The following is a 14,078-nucleotide window of genomic DNA, read 5'->3' as shown; positions in this document are numbered from 1 at the left end:
TGTACAGTACCCATATCTATCAGTAGAGGGAATGAACGACGTTTTTTGGAAAAAAAGTACATTAAATAAAACTTGAAAAGGAATTTTCAAAAAAAGTCTTCACTTTTTTAATTCACATTGTTCCTTTTAGTAAATACCTAATTATTTTACTAAATTGTAAAAGATATTTCTATATAACCACTTACCGACTATGTCTACCGGTTTCGAGACGTACCCCGGTAGACATAGAAAAGTCGGTAATTGGTTATATACAAATATTTAATAACATTTAGTAAAATGTTTGACCACAAAGTTAATGTTTTAAATATTAATAATACCTAAATACTTGTTTTTATTATTAAAATTAGCATATTATTTTGAATACAATTTACACATTTAAAAATGTACGAAAGATTAACATATTACAGCAGATATGAAAAACATTTCAGAGAAGGTAATATAAGTCTAGGCATCTACAAGGCTTATGACCTGTCATTGGCTGGTTTAAGTGGCCACTTTACACATTGTGTAACATATACCATTCTGCTCATATTTGAATATCTATATTCCTTCCATCCTTTTATCTGTTGATGTTTGTAAAGTTAAAGAGCTGACTGGACTTCTATATTACCTTCTCTAAAATGTTCTTCATCTCTGTTGTGATATGTTAATATTAACCGCTCCCCGGGGAGTTGAATCCAGTCCTTATAAAAAATTTGGACAAACTCAAAATATTGTTGAAATACGAAAGATGTTTTATTTTTATATGAGTTACACGGTTTTTAAAAATATTTAATTAAAAAAAGTTTCTCGCCACTATTTTTGTCGTTTTGCCGGTTTTACCTACCAAAAAACAAGCGATAAATTGAACTGTTGTTCAAAAAGGATTATACTGGGTACTTATAATACTTCGCCATTAATAAATCTAGTTTATATGGCACAATCAGAGCTGTCAGTTGTGCCGTTAAGATGACGGTCAATGACGAAATGATCATCTTGCAGGGAAGGTGGGCCGGAGATATGTCCACCAGACTACAAGGAGAGTGACGACACGACGTTCTGGATCTACTTCGTGCTGCGTTTCCTGGGGACCATCATGCTATCGGCTGGAGTCACCATCATGGATCCCATAGCCCTTACCATGATCCAGAAGTACGGAGGAGACTTCGGCCGAGAGCGCCTGTTCTCAAGTATCGGGATGGCCATCTTCTCCCCCATTACAGGGGTGCTCATTGACATGAAAAGCAGGACCGTCGGTTAGTTTCCTTCTTCTTACGCAGAGCACTGTATTTTTGCACCATCGCAACATATCTTGATAACTCGTTACAAGCAAACGGGGTGATCGGTATTATGCTTCACGTCAGCCCAGGAACAATTAAATAAAACATTCAAATTAGTCAATGAAATTTCTTGGTGGAAGTCATTGTAATTTAACTTAGTTTTATATACCAAAAACCAGTTTCATCGCTCTCGCGACATCGTTAAACTGGTATAATTTTTAAGAAGTTTAAACTGAGCAGCAAAATTTTATCTCTGCAACGAGCCATGTTTTTTGGATTACTGCGATGTTATTACTTTGAAATACTCCTTTCCATCCATTTCCGAAATGATTTAAAACATAACGACATTACAGGAAACTTTCTGTGAGAGAATAGGATAACTTTTACAGCTGCTTGTTAGCAATAGTTTTTTCTGAAGTACGGTAAAACTCCAATTATTTGGATTAATGACTGCCAGATTTTAGTACTTTTAAAATAATAGTGAATTGGAATCACATTAAAAACCTACATAAACATGTCCAGCGAAGTTAATCACACAATTGATTTTTTTTTAAACTTTTCATTTATTTTTTATTTCCTGGATATTTGGCAATCCGGATGACTGCAGTTCGGACAAATAAATTTTATATTATTAAATAAATTTATAGATCTACCCAAAAGTAATTATAGTATTTTTTATTTACAAAACGTTTTTGTAATAAAAGTAAAACAATAGAATAGGTAGGTGTACAAATCGTACGCAACCGATTAGGTACTTTTTTATGATTTTTACGGAAACTGCGATTTTACTCTAAATAATAGTGTAAAAATGAAAAAGCAAGTTGGCTAGTGGTAAAGAAAAAATTAAAAAAATGTTTTTTATAATGTTTACTCGATATTTTTTTTCCCGCATTCGTTCGTAACGGAGCATGTGGGCATCACCAGACGCCAATAGACGACCCTCTCGCTAGTCAGCATTCTCGCCTCCTCCCACGTCAATCCCGCATCCCCTAATTCCGCCGAATAAAACCGAAGAAGAGGCAGGCTCTTCTGAGGCATTCGAATCAATTAAATATTTATATCATCCGAAACAATTGAAAAATTTGGTCGAAAGGCTCCAGTTTAAGACAGAAATGATCGTTTCTTGCAATGTAATTGATTTACTTTATTAGATTTTTCCTATTACATATTTACGATCAATTACCTATTTACCTAAAATTATTTAACAGGTTACACGGATTACTCCGCCGCATTCTACACGTATGACGTGTTGCTTACCATATCGGCAGTTACGGTGCTGATGATGCCACTGGGGGCCAAGGTCCCCGCAGACAATCTATTCAGAGACCTGGTGAACATTATGAAGATGCCTCATGTCATTCTCTTCATCTTCTTCCTGTTTGCCCTCGGCAACTTCTGGGGATTCATCGAGTCTTTCCTGTTCCTTTATCTCAAAGAACTTGGCGCTCCTAACTACCTCTTGGGTAAGAATAAAAAAAACTTTTATCGGCCAAGAAAATTAAAAATAAGCCAAAATTATCGGGCATAATCTTATATACAATATACGTATAATTGGCTTGATTTTAAAAGAAAAATGTTTATCGTCAAATATATATTTTTTCCTTCTGTAACCATTTTATATTATAACGGAGAAATCTAAATTGGTGTAATTTAAAAAAAAAAAATGTTTTTATGTAAAAAACTATGATTTATGCAATAAAAAGACGGTTTTAATTTCACTAAAATGATGCTGGCTTTCTAAATATAATATTAATTGATTTTATGAGGATTGTTGTTTAAATCTTTAGCTCGATTCCTGGATAACTTAAAACAAGGTTTATTAGAATTTAAATTGTAAAATTAAATTTAGAATGTCCCGATGTTGTATTATGTACATTTTGAGATATCTGAAATACTCATGTTACGTTTAGTGGTATAGTAGCTACATAGTTATTTAAATTTCAGGTATAACAGTAACCGTTGGAACTCTGAGCAGCATCCCATTCCTTTATGGGGCTGAGACTATCACCGCTAAAGTTGGACATGTGAATGTAATCGTCATTGCCTTCTTCTCTCACGCAGCTCGACTGGTTGGCTATTCCTTTATCGAGTAAGAATTACACTTAGACATTTTTTAAATTTAAACTTCCAAACGTTTCCAGTCCTCTGTCATCTGCTTTTTTCATCCATTCTCTACCTGCTATCGAGGCAATATCGTCACCCATCTTTTTTCTGCCCTTCGAACTACCTTTTGTTTGCCCATGGTCTCCACTTTATTATTCTGGGAGTCGATCTGTCATCATTTTGTCTCGTCAAGTGTCCTGTCCACTGCCATTTAAATTTTGTTGTACGATCCATGATATCTACCACGACCGCCTAATTTCTTCCTGTCTCTAGACACACATCATTGCGTGCATTTCAGTTTCTGGCTTCTTTTCTGAGTCACAGACATGGTTCCTAGTCTATATGTTGTCACTGGCAATATACACATAATAAATATCAAAAACGTATGTGAAATAAGCTGCAAAAAACTGGATTTTAAAAAAGTATTTAGATTTTTTTTATGTAAGTACATATTTTATTTATCTAGATTGGGATGGTCCAATCCGAAGATCGTGAGTCGCGTGATACATTATTGTAAGGCCGCGACAAAGTTACAAAAAGAGATTTTCGACTAAAAGCTATTGTGCAAGAAAGTGCTTTTTAAACTTGAAACGTGTGAATTGTGTGAAGAATTTTAACCATTAAATACATATAAAATGTGTGTAATTTCTGCCCCATAACATGACGAATTTAAGAATAAATAATATAGCACCCAGGCTTGAGGAAAATAACATTTAGGTAATTTTTGTGATCTCACCGGGAATCGAGCCCGGAACCACCGTGCGTAAAGCAAACGGGAGGACGGGGACCGCCAGAAATAATCAAAAAGTAAATATTTTTTCAAAGATGCACGCTTCTTACCTACTGCCCTGAAAAGTCATGTTATTATGAAAAGTTTATTTATATATTATGCATAAAAGCTAAGAGGAAATGCGGGCTGACTTTTTTTTCTACAAACGTATTCCCGTATTTTCTCCCTGAAATTTGGCACTAGAGCAGTTATTTGCTTACACACTATAGATATTTACTATTGGCATGTTTCTGTTGTTTTGCTATTTTATTAAACTGTTTCTTATAGGAGCTAGGACCATCCAAAAATCCACAACTTTTTTCAGTTTTATCTACGAACTGTTTTTGGACGTAGTCACAAATATGATAAATAATTAATTTAAAAAAAACGGAAAAACCGACACAGAAGATTTCATTTCTAATATCTAAAAAAAATCGGTTCAGTTTTGGGGTGCAAAAAACGGGACAGCGTAACGTCGATTTTAGTTAGGTATAATCAGTCCGACGTGCAATTGTCTTTTTAAAACAGTATCCGGGAGGCATTTGCAAGAGTGTGAGAAAAACAGTGTTCAAATACCTATTCATCAAAATTCTCAGCCACCGCGTTTCCCCTTAAGATGTGCATCGCCAGCCTTGCCGTAGGCTGTAGCCGAAGGCAGGTAGGTATTCCATTTGATGACGATTTGCGCACAAAGATAACACGATGAATCATGAATAAGAATAATGCGGAGATCAGTGTCGAAAATGTCGCAACATCACCGCAATTAACTCAAATGACGAAATCCGCTTGAAGCCTATGATTTAGTGGATAACGCTAGAAAAATGCTAACATCACTTGAACGTAAAATCGGTGTTTCCTGTTTTGCTTAGCTCGTCTTTTTTCCTACAAATCTACACTGATAAAAAAATACTTAATCCCTAAATTTAACTATCTTTTGTAGTGCTAGGAATAGTTTAATATTTATTTTTTATGTTTCATTTTGTCGGAGTTCGAGCGGACAAAGAATAGAGTTCTGTGAATGTAATATAACCGAAATACTTGACGAACATCGAGATGTTAAAATCCTGATAAAGTCGATCGAGTGGGGATAAGTTGGCTTCGTAGTGCGGTGGTCGGCGCATTCGCCTAGCTTTCATGAGTCGATTCCTAGCAGAGTCGACGTGAAATATTTGTTTTAATTATGGTTTTACACTGCAATATTTCATTCTCCCTAGACTGGTACCTGGGCCCCGATCACAATAGGAAGTTAACGTAGTTATCTTCGACTGTCTATAAAGAAAAACCGATATTTGTGTACGAAAATGAGTATATTTGCATGAACATTTAAAGTATCTTCGTCGGTAACCTATAATTGAACATGTTTAGAAGAAACAATTGTATGCATATACTTCTTTTCATACTGAAAACTTAAATTTACTTTGTAGATAAAATTGACGATAAATGGGGCCCGTATTACAATGGGAAGTTAACAGTTATCTTCAATTTTATCTACAAAGTAAAATTTTGTTTTCTGTAAGAAAAATATAATGTTTTTGTATTTTTTTTTCTAAACATGTTCAATTACAGGTTACTGACGAAGATTCTTTAAATTTTCATACAAATATACACATTTTCGTACATAAATATTGTATTTATTTTATACCGTCTCGATATGTACCGATGACGATAGCGTTCGTAATCGCGGCTCTGAAGCGTATGACTGATTACCTACCTTCCATGTAACAAAAAATATCGAGATACGCTGCGATTAGGGTGCCAATGCAGTGCCCTATGCACCACTGGGTGCGGATCGGGAAATAAGGATGACTTTTATATTTGATTTTTACTAATTTAAATAAATATCAAAACGTAAGGAAGTTCAGTGTTTTTTTTATTTGACTATCAAATTAAGCCAATTTTTTATTATTTTTCTTTTTTATTATCATCGCTACAATTTTAAAGTTTTGTATTTTTTTAATTAATCCGGGAAAATTGATTTATTTTTTAATTATTGACGTCACTTTTTCCCTTCGGTGAGTTGTCCTGAAATGTGAGTTGGTTTCCCGGAAACTGAAAATCTATCACAACACATTCTAGTTGGATCACATTCACATATAATACGTACAGGTGTTTAGGTGTTAGAAGTTTCGGAAAGGTTCATTCGAAGGCAAACCTTTGCGAGTATCCTTTTATCAGTTCTTTCGCATGGTGCTGACCAGGTACTTGCCAGAGGATAACGCTCTGCTTCCTGGCCCATAATCTAAGTTCGTTACGAGGAGCACATTTGGGCAACCCACAGTAGGGCTCAGGGCCTATTGGGGCTGTCTCAGTTCCCAGCCTTGCCAATTCATCCGCTGCCTCGTTACCGCCGATGTTTGAGTGACCAGGTACCCAAATTAATGTCACACTTTTACACTCACCGAAAAAGTTAATTTAGAATTGATCTCGACAGAGTTCAGTGCTTTTAGAGCAGCCTGACTGTCTGATATAATATAAATTCTTTTGTTTTTGAGAGACGTGCCAGTTGTAAATACGATTCACAAGTTGGTTTGAACATATAGTTATATCTAAGACCTCCTGACGGGTTATAGTTACAAATGTTGGTTTATTTCCAATGTTGAGCACCTGTAAGTTGTTGGTCAGAAGGAATTCATACAAGGACTCACCTCGGCGATTGGTGTCTGTACTGCTGCATGTAGTGTGATGAAAGTTGCTGTCACAGCTTAGCAGCAACCATTCACTTTGGTTCTTGCAGTACTCCACCAGGGTTGCCAATTGAAATCCCGGTTCCTGCTGCGACATGTATGCAGAGCAGATAACGGTTTTTGCATTTCGTTTCGTATTTTGATGTAGGCCGCAATCAGGTCGTCAGTGCACATGCCTGGAATAGACAAGAATTGAAGATTCTTTTTTATTACTATGCAGGCTCTGGGTACGTTACCTACCTGTAGAATTAAGCCCCATCACCGTGTTGTTGTTAATACACGGTTCTTGGATCAAGGCTATGTCAAGCTCCTCCTCTTGAATTTGGGTATACATACCACTACGGTAGCCGGTTGCAGCACTTTGATAATTTTTTTTTTGGGTATTGGGTTTGGGGGGATTTGGGAAGTGCCGGGATGGGTGTGGGGGTTAGGGTTGGGCGTTGGTAGGGTTTTTCGAGGCCTTTTTACTTTTATGCTCTCGAGATAGAGTGGGAAGTTGGACTGGCCTTACTCCTCCTCTTCCCCTCCCGCGAGAGCCTTTAGCACCTCGTTTTTAGTTCCCTCCAGCGTAAGATCGCGGGGAGTTTTGATTGGCTACTAGGGGCTGCACGGAAGACGAGATCTGACTGAATGACAGGTCTCAATCTTGGTTGTAATATGGTTGACACATTTTAGTAAACCCCTTACAAATAAATACATTTCTTATTCGTTTTTAATAACTATTGTGTGTGTGACTTCATTTAAACTCATGAGGGCGTCTGACGATGTCACGAAAACAAAACCGTTTATTGGTTGATATCAACGTGATATACGTTGAGTGTTCTATCTGCAAATAGATTACGTACTTATTTATCACATTTTTTGAAAATGATATAAAAACTTCATATTTGAATTGTATGCATCAAATTATATTTCATACATTTTTGGTTTTTTATATTTAAAGATAAAGGTCATACAATAACATAAAAATGAAAAATCTACAATCATCAACGACGCAGTTACAGTACTTTACGCAGGGTACGTTGATATGGTCATGTACAGAATCAATAATCTCAAATAATTATATCATTGATTTTGTCACAGATTTTTTACTTCTTAGGAAGGCAATATTAGAAAACATAAACCTTTTGAAATCATACCAGTTTTGAGCAAGAAATAAATCAAACTAAATTTCTACGGTGAAGTAATAAAATGAGTGTTTACTTACCTTTTTTTTTTTTTCATTTAATTCTCCATTTTTAGTTCTCTGTAGCAGCTGCTGAATGTACACAAACATCGAGTATTTTTTTTTTTACTCATGTTTCTATAACGCTTACATTGTTTAATGTATTCATGGTTAAATAATTCTATAATTTTAGTAAGTAAAAAAATATATATTAAAATATTTTACTTGCATATGGCTTTTACATACATTTTGCAGTGATAAAATACAGATACACAAACATAGAAAATTCAGTAAGAAGATATTATACAAATATGAATAAAATAAAAGAGAAAGTAAATCAGTATAAGGCACTGAGGTATAATTAAATAGAGATGATGCTTCATAAAACGATTAAAATGATGTTCCGAAAAATCACCGTGCAAAATGCATAGTAGAGTAAAAAATACTAATTGTCCATGCCAGTTTACCGTAAATCCAAAGATGTATGCTGTATGTTGCGCCTTTTTACACTGCTTCTCGTTTACTGACTACAAGTTAGGTTCCGGAACTTAGATTGAATGGATCACAAGACAGGTGCTTAGTGCGGCATCTAGTGTATACATTTATATCAATGGTATAAGGGAAGAATTAATATTTAAAAAATGAAAACAGAACTAATTACATGTTTTTAGAAACTTATGTAGAAGCTGCCCCTGTTCTTACAGATCCAAAGATACAAAGTTGCCTGTTATAAAATAAATAATGCATGTACCTAAAGATTACAACAACCAAAAACAGTTAATCATTAATTTAGATATAGTATAATACGAGACAAATGTAGAAACTGAGGAAATACATACCTAAAGTATTCATAGTTAAAACAGCAATAAGAAATGTGTATATTATAAAAGTAAAATCATTAGGTGAAGATTGAACAGAAAAGTTGTTAAAGGTTAAGGTGATAAATAAATGAAAAATGGTTAAAAGTTAATGATTAAATAATAAATCACCAAGTTAAATAATAAATCAAAATTAATATTCTAGGAATGCCTGGTGGTGTTTTCCATTTGAAGCGATGGAGTCATTGTCAGTTCACCTGATGTGGGTAGCAGCGGCTACATACTGCGCTCTTCTGGCTCCTAAGAATCTGTTGGCTACTCTCATTGGAGTACTGGGGATGGCCCACTTCAGTTTAGGTACATACATAATATTACAAAACTATGTTCCTTTTCCAGTTTCTAACGTATAGCAGTGAAAAAACATTTTTTTTCTGTGTTCAAAACAACAATGACAGTATGGAAATATTTTGTATGTCCAAACTGTAGCATTACTCTGGACAAAAAACCCCAATTTAATTGCAGACTGTCAATACAAGAATATCATTTAAGTTGAAAGAAATGACGTTTGTGGCCAGTATCTTAACAATATTTCGGTTTACATTAAAATCACATACCAATTTTTTTGTATGCATAAGTTTAGACTGAGTCTTTAAAATTTCAGTATACCTATATATCTTTAGCCTGTGCTTTAATAAATACTAGAAAACAGTAAGAATTTAAATAACTGATTATTTGAATACTGGCAACACCAAAATATAAGTGGTTTGTTACAAGGCAACGTTCTATTTTAAAAAAACTACAGGTCCACAAACAATTTTTTTGAATTAAACAAAAATGGGTGAATCATAGAATTTAATTTTTATTTGCCTGCGATACATGATCTATTTCAATGTAAACAAATCAGGTGTCAAATATTTTTTTAACAGGCAGAGGGAGTGGCAGTTTTGCAGGAGGCTTTCTGATTTCATCATTTGGAACCCGAGAAGCATTTCGTTACATGGGACTGGTTGCGTGTATGGGAGGATTCTGCTATGGCCTGCTTCATTACTTCTGGTTGAGGAAAATCAGTGATAAGGTGGATGATGAAGATGAAATAGATGACATTGGTAAATAGTCACTTTTAATGTGTTTTTTCATATAAAAATCTAAACTTTTTATGAAAGTTTATATTGAATATACAGGTTTTATAGTAAGCGTGGAATTACAGTATCAGTAATAAGTAATAAGATCATAGTTATAAGTCACCTACTAAAGAATTGTATTCATATAATTCAGTAGGGCTTAATTTGTCGTAATTGAATTATTGTTAAAATAAAAAAATGTTTTGTACTTAACTTCACAAAAATGGACAGATGGGAGAATTGAAGAAATATGGAAGTTCAAACATAAACAGAATGGTGAATGTTAGTGTGTAAAGTGATTATTTAAACTAGGCAATGACAGGTCATAAGCACTGTAAATGCCTAGAATTTCACATTCTCTTCTTTAAAATATTATCCATCTCTGTTGTAATAAATGTTAACATATTCTCTTTTATCATGTGCTGTATTTTAAAATATATTTTTTTAACAATCAAAACTTTTCTAAAATCAATAAAATAAATCATACACTTCTGAAAAATGTTTTCTGGGTCCTTTAAAAAGGGTAGTAAAATTATTTCTATAAAATTTGCCTTTGTAGATAGATGACGCATAAAAGTCACAAACTAATTATTTTGTTCTAATATTTTAGCTGAGAATGGGGAAACTGAAAAATTGAATATAGACGGAACAACAAAAGAATTACCTCCAATGGTATCTACTGAGAGGCTTTCCATGATGATCCATTATAATCCCATAGGATCTCTCACATCATTACCCCGAGGTTCCAGAGTTAGGGTAAGTGGGAATTTTCAGTAAAACAATTGAAATACATATTTTCTATGAATACATTGCTCATAAAAAAAGCTAAGCAAACAAGCATATAGATATTATGTACTTGAACCAAAACATTGTATTTTCAAGTAAAATCAGTGCTTCATAGGAACAGTACAAGTTTTGTTATTATATTAGCTTCTCGGTAATATTTATTATAATATTATTTGTGTTCCAGCTTTATTAAACTGCTATGGAGTGTAAAATCAGTCAGTGACATGTTGTGAACCCTTGTGCACAACATGTCACTGACTGATTTTGTGCACGTCCATTGAATACCACGCGCATAGACAATAACTTACTGTCGTCACTTATTCTCATAATAATAGAGATGATTTTTTGCATAATTTTCAGCTCTCTCAGGGAGATATAAATGAACTTTATCGAACTCGAAGTAACAGTACTAGAAGAAGTAGTAATGTGGAGATTTCTAACAAGACAACCCCTAGAGGAAGTGCTTCTAAAATGGATTTGCTGAAATCTGCTTTGGAAATCAATCATACAAAAAACAATATCTCGAATCCTTCGCTGTGTCGTCAAAATGAAAGGAACAGCAATAGTAAAGTATGCGCACATTCAATATTTCTTCAATTTAGCGACAAAAAAATTTATAAAAACCTTATTCCTCTAGTCAGGAGTCAGGAGTCTGCAATACATACTTGCTTAGATATAAAAATATATTCTTGGTTCCCAAGACTCCACTTTTCTAGGAATGAACACACTATTTATTAAATTTGGCTTTGATATAATTTAAAAATAAATCCATTCCCTTAAACATTTTGTATTAAAATATGAAAATTTTGTTATGTTTTTCGTAATTTTCTTTTTTTTTTTATCAACTTTACATGTTATTATTTCTTCATTTGTAAAAACTCCATGGGCGTAAACAAATAAATGGGATTTTAAAGTCCCATGTAAAACTCCAATTATCTGGATAATAAGTGCCAGATTTTATTGCTTTGAAATAATACAGCGGATTTGAATAATTTTTTTTTTTACTTAAACATGTCCAAGCAAAGTTAATTGCCAAAACTGAGTTAGATGTCTCAATCTACCTACTTTATCATGCTCTATCCAGTAAAACCAGTATGTTGAATAATATCGAGCTTACAGAACTAATTTTTTTTCACTGAATGAATTCTGGCAGTAAGGCGATGATGCCGACGATATAACATTTTAAGAAAACAACAGCATTTTGAACTAAAGGATTTTCGCACAAGTTTGAGATTGCATGTATGTCAATTAGTTTAATTATGTTATTAATTAATGTTTCAGTTGGCAAACAGCGCTCCAAAGTTAAATCATAAGAACATATCCCAACCAGCATTGTCAATATTCTCGGAGCACGATAGAATGTCTCGTCGTGACTCTATTCCTGAGGAAATCGAAGAAGAGAGGTTATCGCAGATTGGCGGATTGACCAAAGTGAATTCCAGAAGAACAGACGGTGCCAAAAAATCTAATCTTCCCAAAAGTACAGTGGAAAATGAGAAAAAACAGAGAAATAGCTGGAACTCAGATGACAATAATCCAACTTAAGTATGTTTAACAAAAATGCAAGCTTAGTAAGAAATTAGAATGTTCAAATTGTTAATTTATAAAGTATATTTTGTAAAAGCTTCAAAGAAGAAAAAAGTAGGAAAAAATTATTTTTCTAGTTAAAATAATTTACACATATTCCTCTTTTAGTCAAATACTAGTTTTCACCATATTTTTATTTCATTAGGTACAAATGGGGTCAAAGGCAGACCAAAATATTGCCATTTTAGTAAATTAGTAAAATTATTTCTGTTAGATAAAGTGGTTAAAGTCAGTCATACTGTCAAAGCATTGTATGTACATAATATATAAAATGTAAGGAATCACTTGAAGACCTTGCTTTAAAAACATCAAATGTCACAAATCAATTTTTTTCAGGATAATGTTTAAATTGAACGTCACAATTTTGCTGTGGTTTTTATATCTTTTAATGAAATAAAATATAAATGTACTTTGAGTGCACTGTATAGAGCTCGAACATTTTGTGAATATTGTATGTATATTTAAATTATAGATAAATGTAATTGTGACATTTGTTGTTTAAGTTTAATCTTTGTGGTTTTTAGTGCAAACTATGAATGGTTGAAATAAAAATAGTGGCTTATCAGAAACTTGTATAGTAGATGAACTCTCCATATTTAGATTTGTAAAAATATTCAGTAAACGTTGTTAAAAATGTATATAACAGACTATCCAGAACACCCTTTGGACTGTTAAACAATGAGTGATAGTTGCGCTACATAGTGGTAAAATTATCATTTTATTTATCATTAAAGGACATTTGCTGTTTTTAAATAAATTCATGTGTACAATTGTTGTTTTCACAAAAACGCCGAACCAGTGAATTTAAGGTGCGTATGATTTTTTCTTTAATATTTGGAAAGAACAGTTGTATGGACTCATAGACGGATAAAAAAATATATAATAACGGAAAGTTTTGGAAATTTTATGTTTTTAAAACGAGGTCTTCACTTGTTTTAATAAATATTCTGTCAATTAGCCGCCACTTATTTGTGGGATATTCTGTAGCTTTTAATGTGAAAATGTAAGTATTATGAATGAGAATTGTAAGTATTTGAGTTGGTAAAATGACTTTTTAAGAACATTCCAAATGATTTCAGTGAACTTTATAATACAGTTAGTTTTTGCACACTGCTTTAATTTAACAATGAAGATACAGATAGAATGATAAAAAAATGGTGTAGAATTTTGCTAATGTCTCATTGAAATCAAATTACACCCTGCTTTTGCAAAAAAAAAACTTGAAATCTTTGCTGGAAAAGATGACTACTGTTAAGTGCTTTTGAAGAACAGCTGAGTACTATAAAATCAAAAAGTATCAATCTCCAAAAAAAAAATTCTCCTATAATATTTTAATGTTTAAAAAATTAATTATGATTATAATAATATAAAATAAATACTAATGTGGTGAATAGGAAGTAATATTAGAAGATTCTGAAAGTATGCTTTATATGTGACTTACACATATGATGAGTTATTTGACATTTAATAATGGAAACATTTAGAAACTAAACAACATATTTAATTACTCCAGACACTTGGATTTAGATACATTTAAAAATCAAACAATTTTGTATTTAGGTACATTTTGAAAGTAATGATGATTGTTGATAAGGAACAACAGATTTCAATACAATTGGAAAATAATTTATTTTTAAATCATTAAGATCTTAGAGAATGCATTTGTATCAAAATCTACAAAAAATTAAAAATGGTGGTTAGGTACCTTTTGAGTTGAAGTACTCAGTTATAAGATATTTATTATATTGTACTTGAAACACCTATCATCTGTGATCTTACAAAATAA

General features: G+C 32.9%; 1 protein-coding gene across 1 annotated transcript; it reads left to right on the top strand.

Moving 5' to 3' along the window:
• Nucleotides 1-981: 981 nt before the first annotated feature.
• LOC148283351 (major facilitator superfamily domain-containing protein 6-B-like) lies at nucleotides 982-13,062 on the top strand (the record flags this gene model as incomplete). The annotated part of the gene is made up of 8 exons (XM_088223657.1): nucleotides 982-1,235; nucleotides 2,468-2,722; nucleotides 3,204-3,348; nucleotides 9,004-9,155; nucleotides 9,725-9,904; nucleotides 10,530-10,675; nucleotides 11,066-11,275; nucleotides 11,987-13,062. Coding segments are annotated over 8 exons (1,606 nt in total), but the record flags the coding sequence as incomplete, so codon positions are not given.
• Between the last annotated feature and the right edge of the window lie 1,016 nt (nucleotides 13,063-14,078).

This window comes from Micrasema longulum, unplaced genomic scaffold (assembly GCF_059751315.1).
Source record: "Micrasema longulum isolate JH-2025_06_02 unplaced genomic scaffold, ASM5975131v1 h1tg000246l, whole genome shotgun sequence".
Classification (NCBI taxonomy): domain Eukaryota; kingdom Metazoa; phylum Arthropoda; class Insecta; order Trichoptera; family Brachycentridae; genus Micrasema; species Micrasema longulum.
The sequence above is the reverse complement of the archived record's forward strand: the minus strand, read 5'-3'. Positions and strand labels throughout refer to the sequence as shown.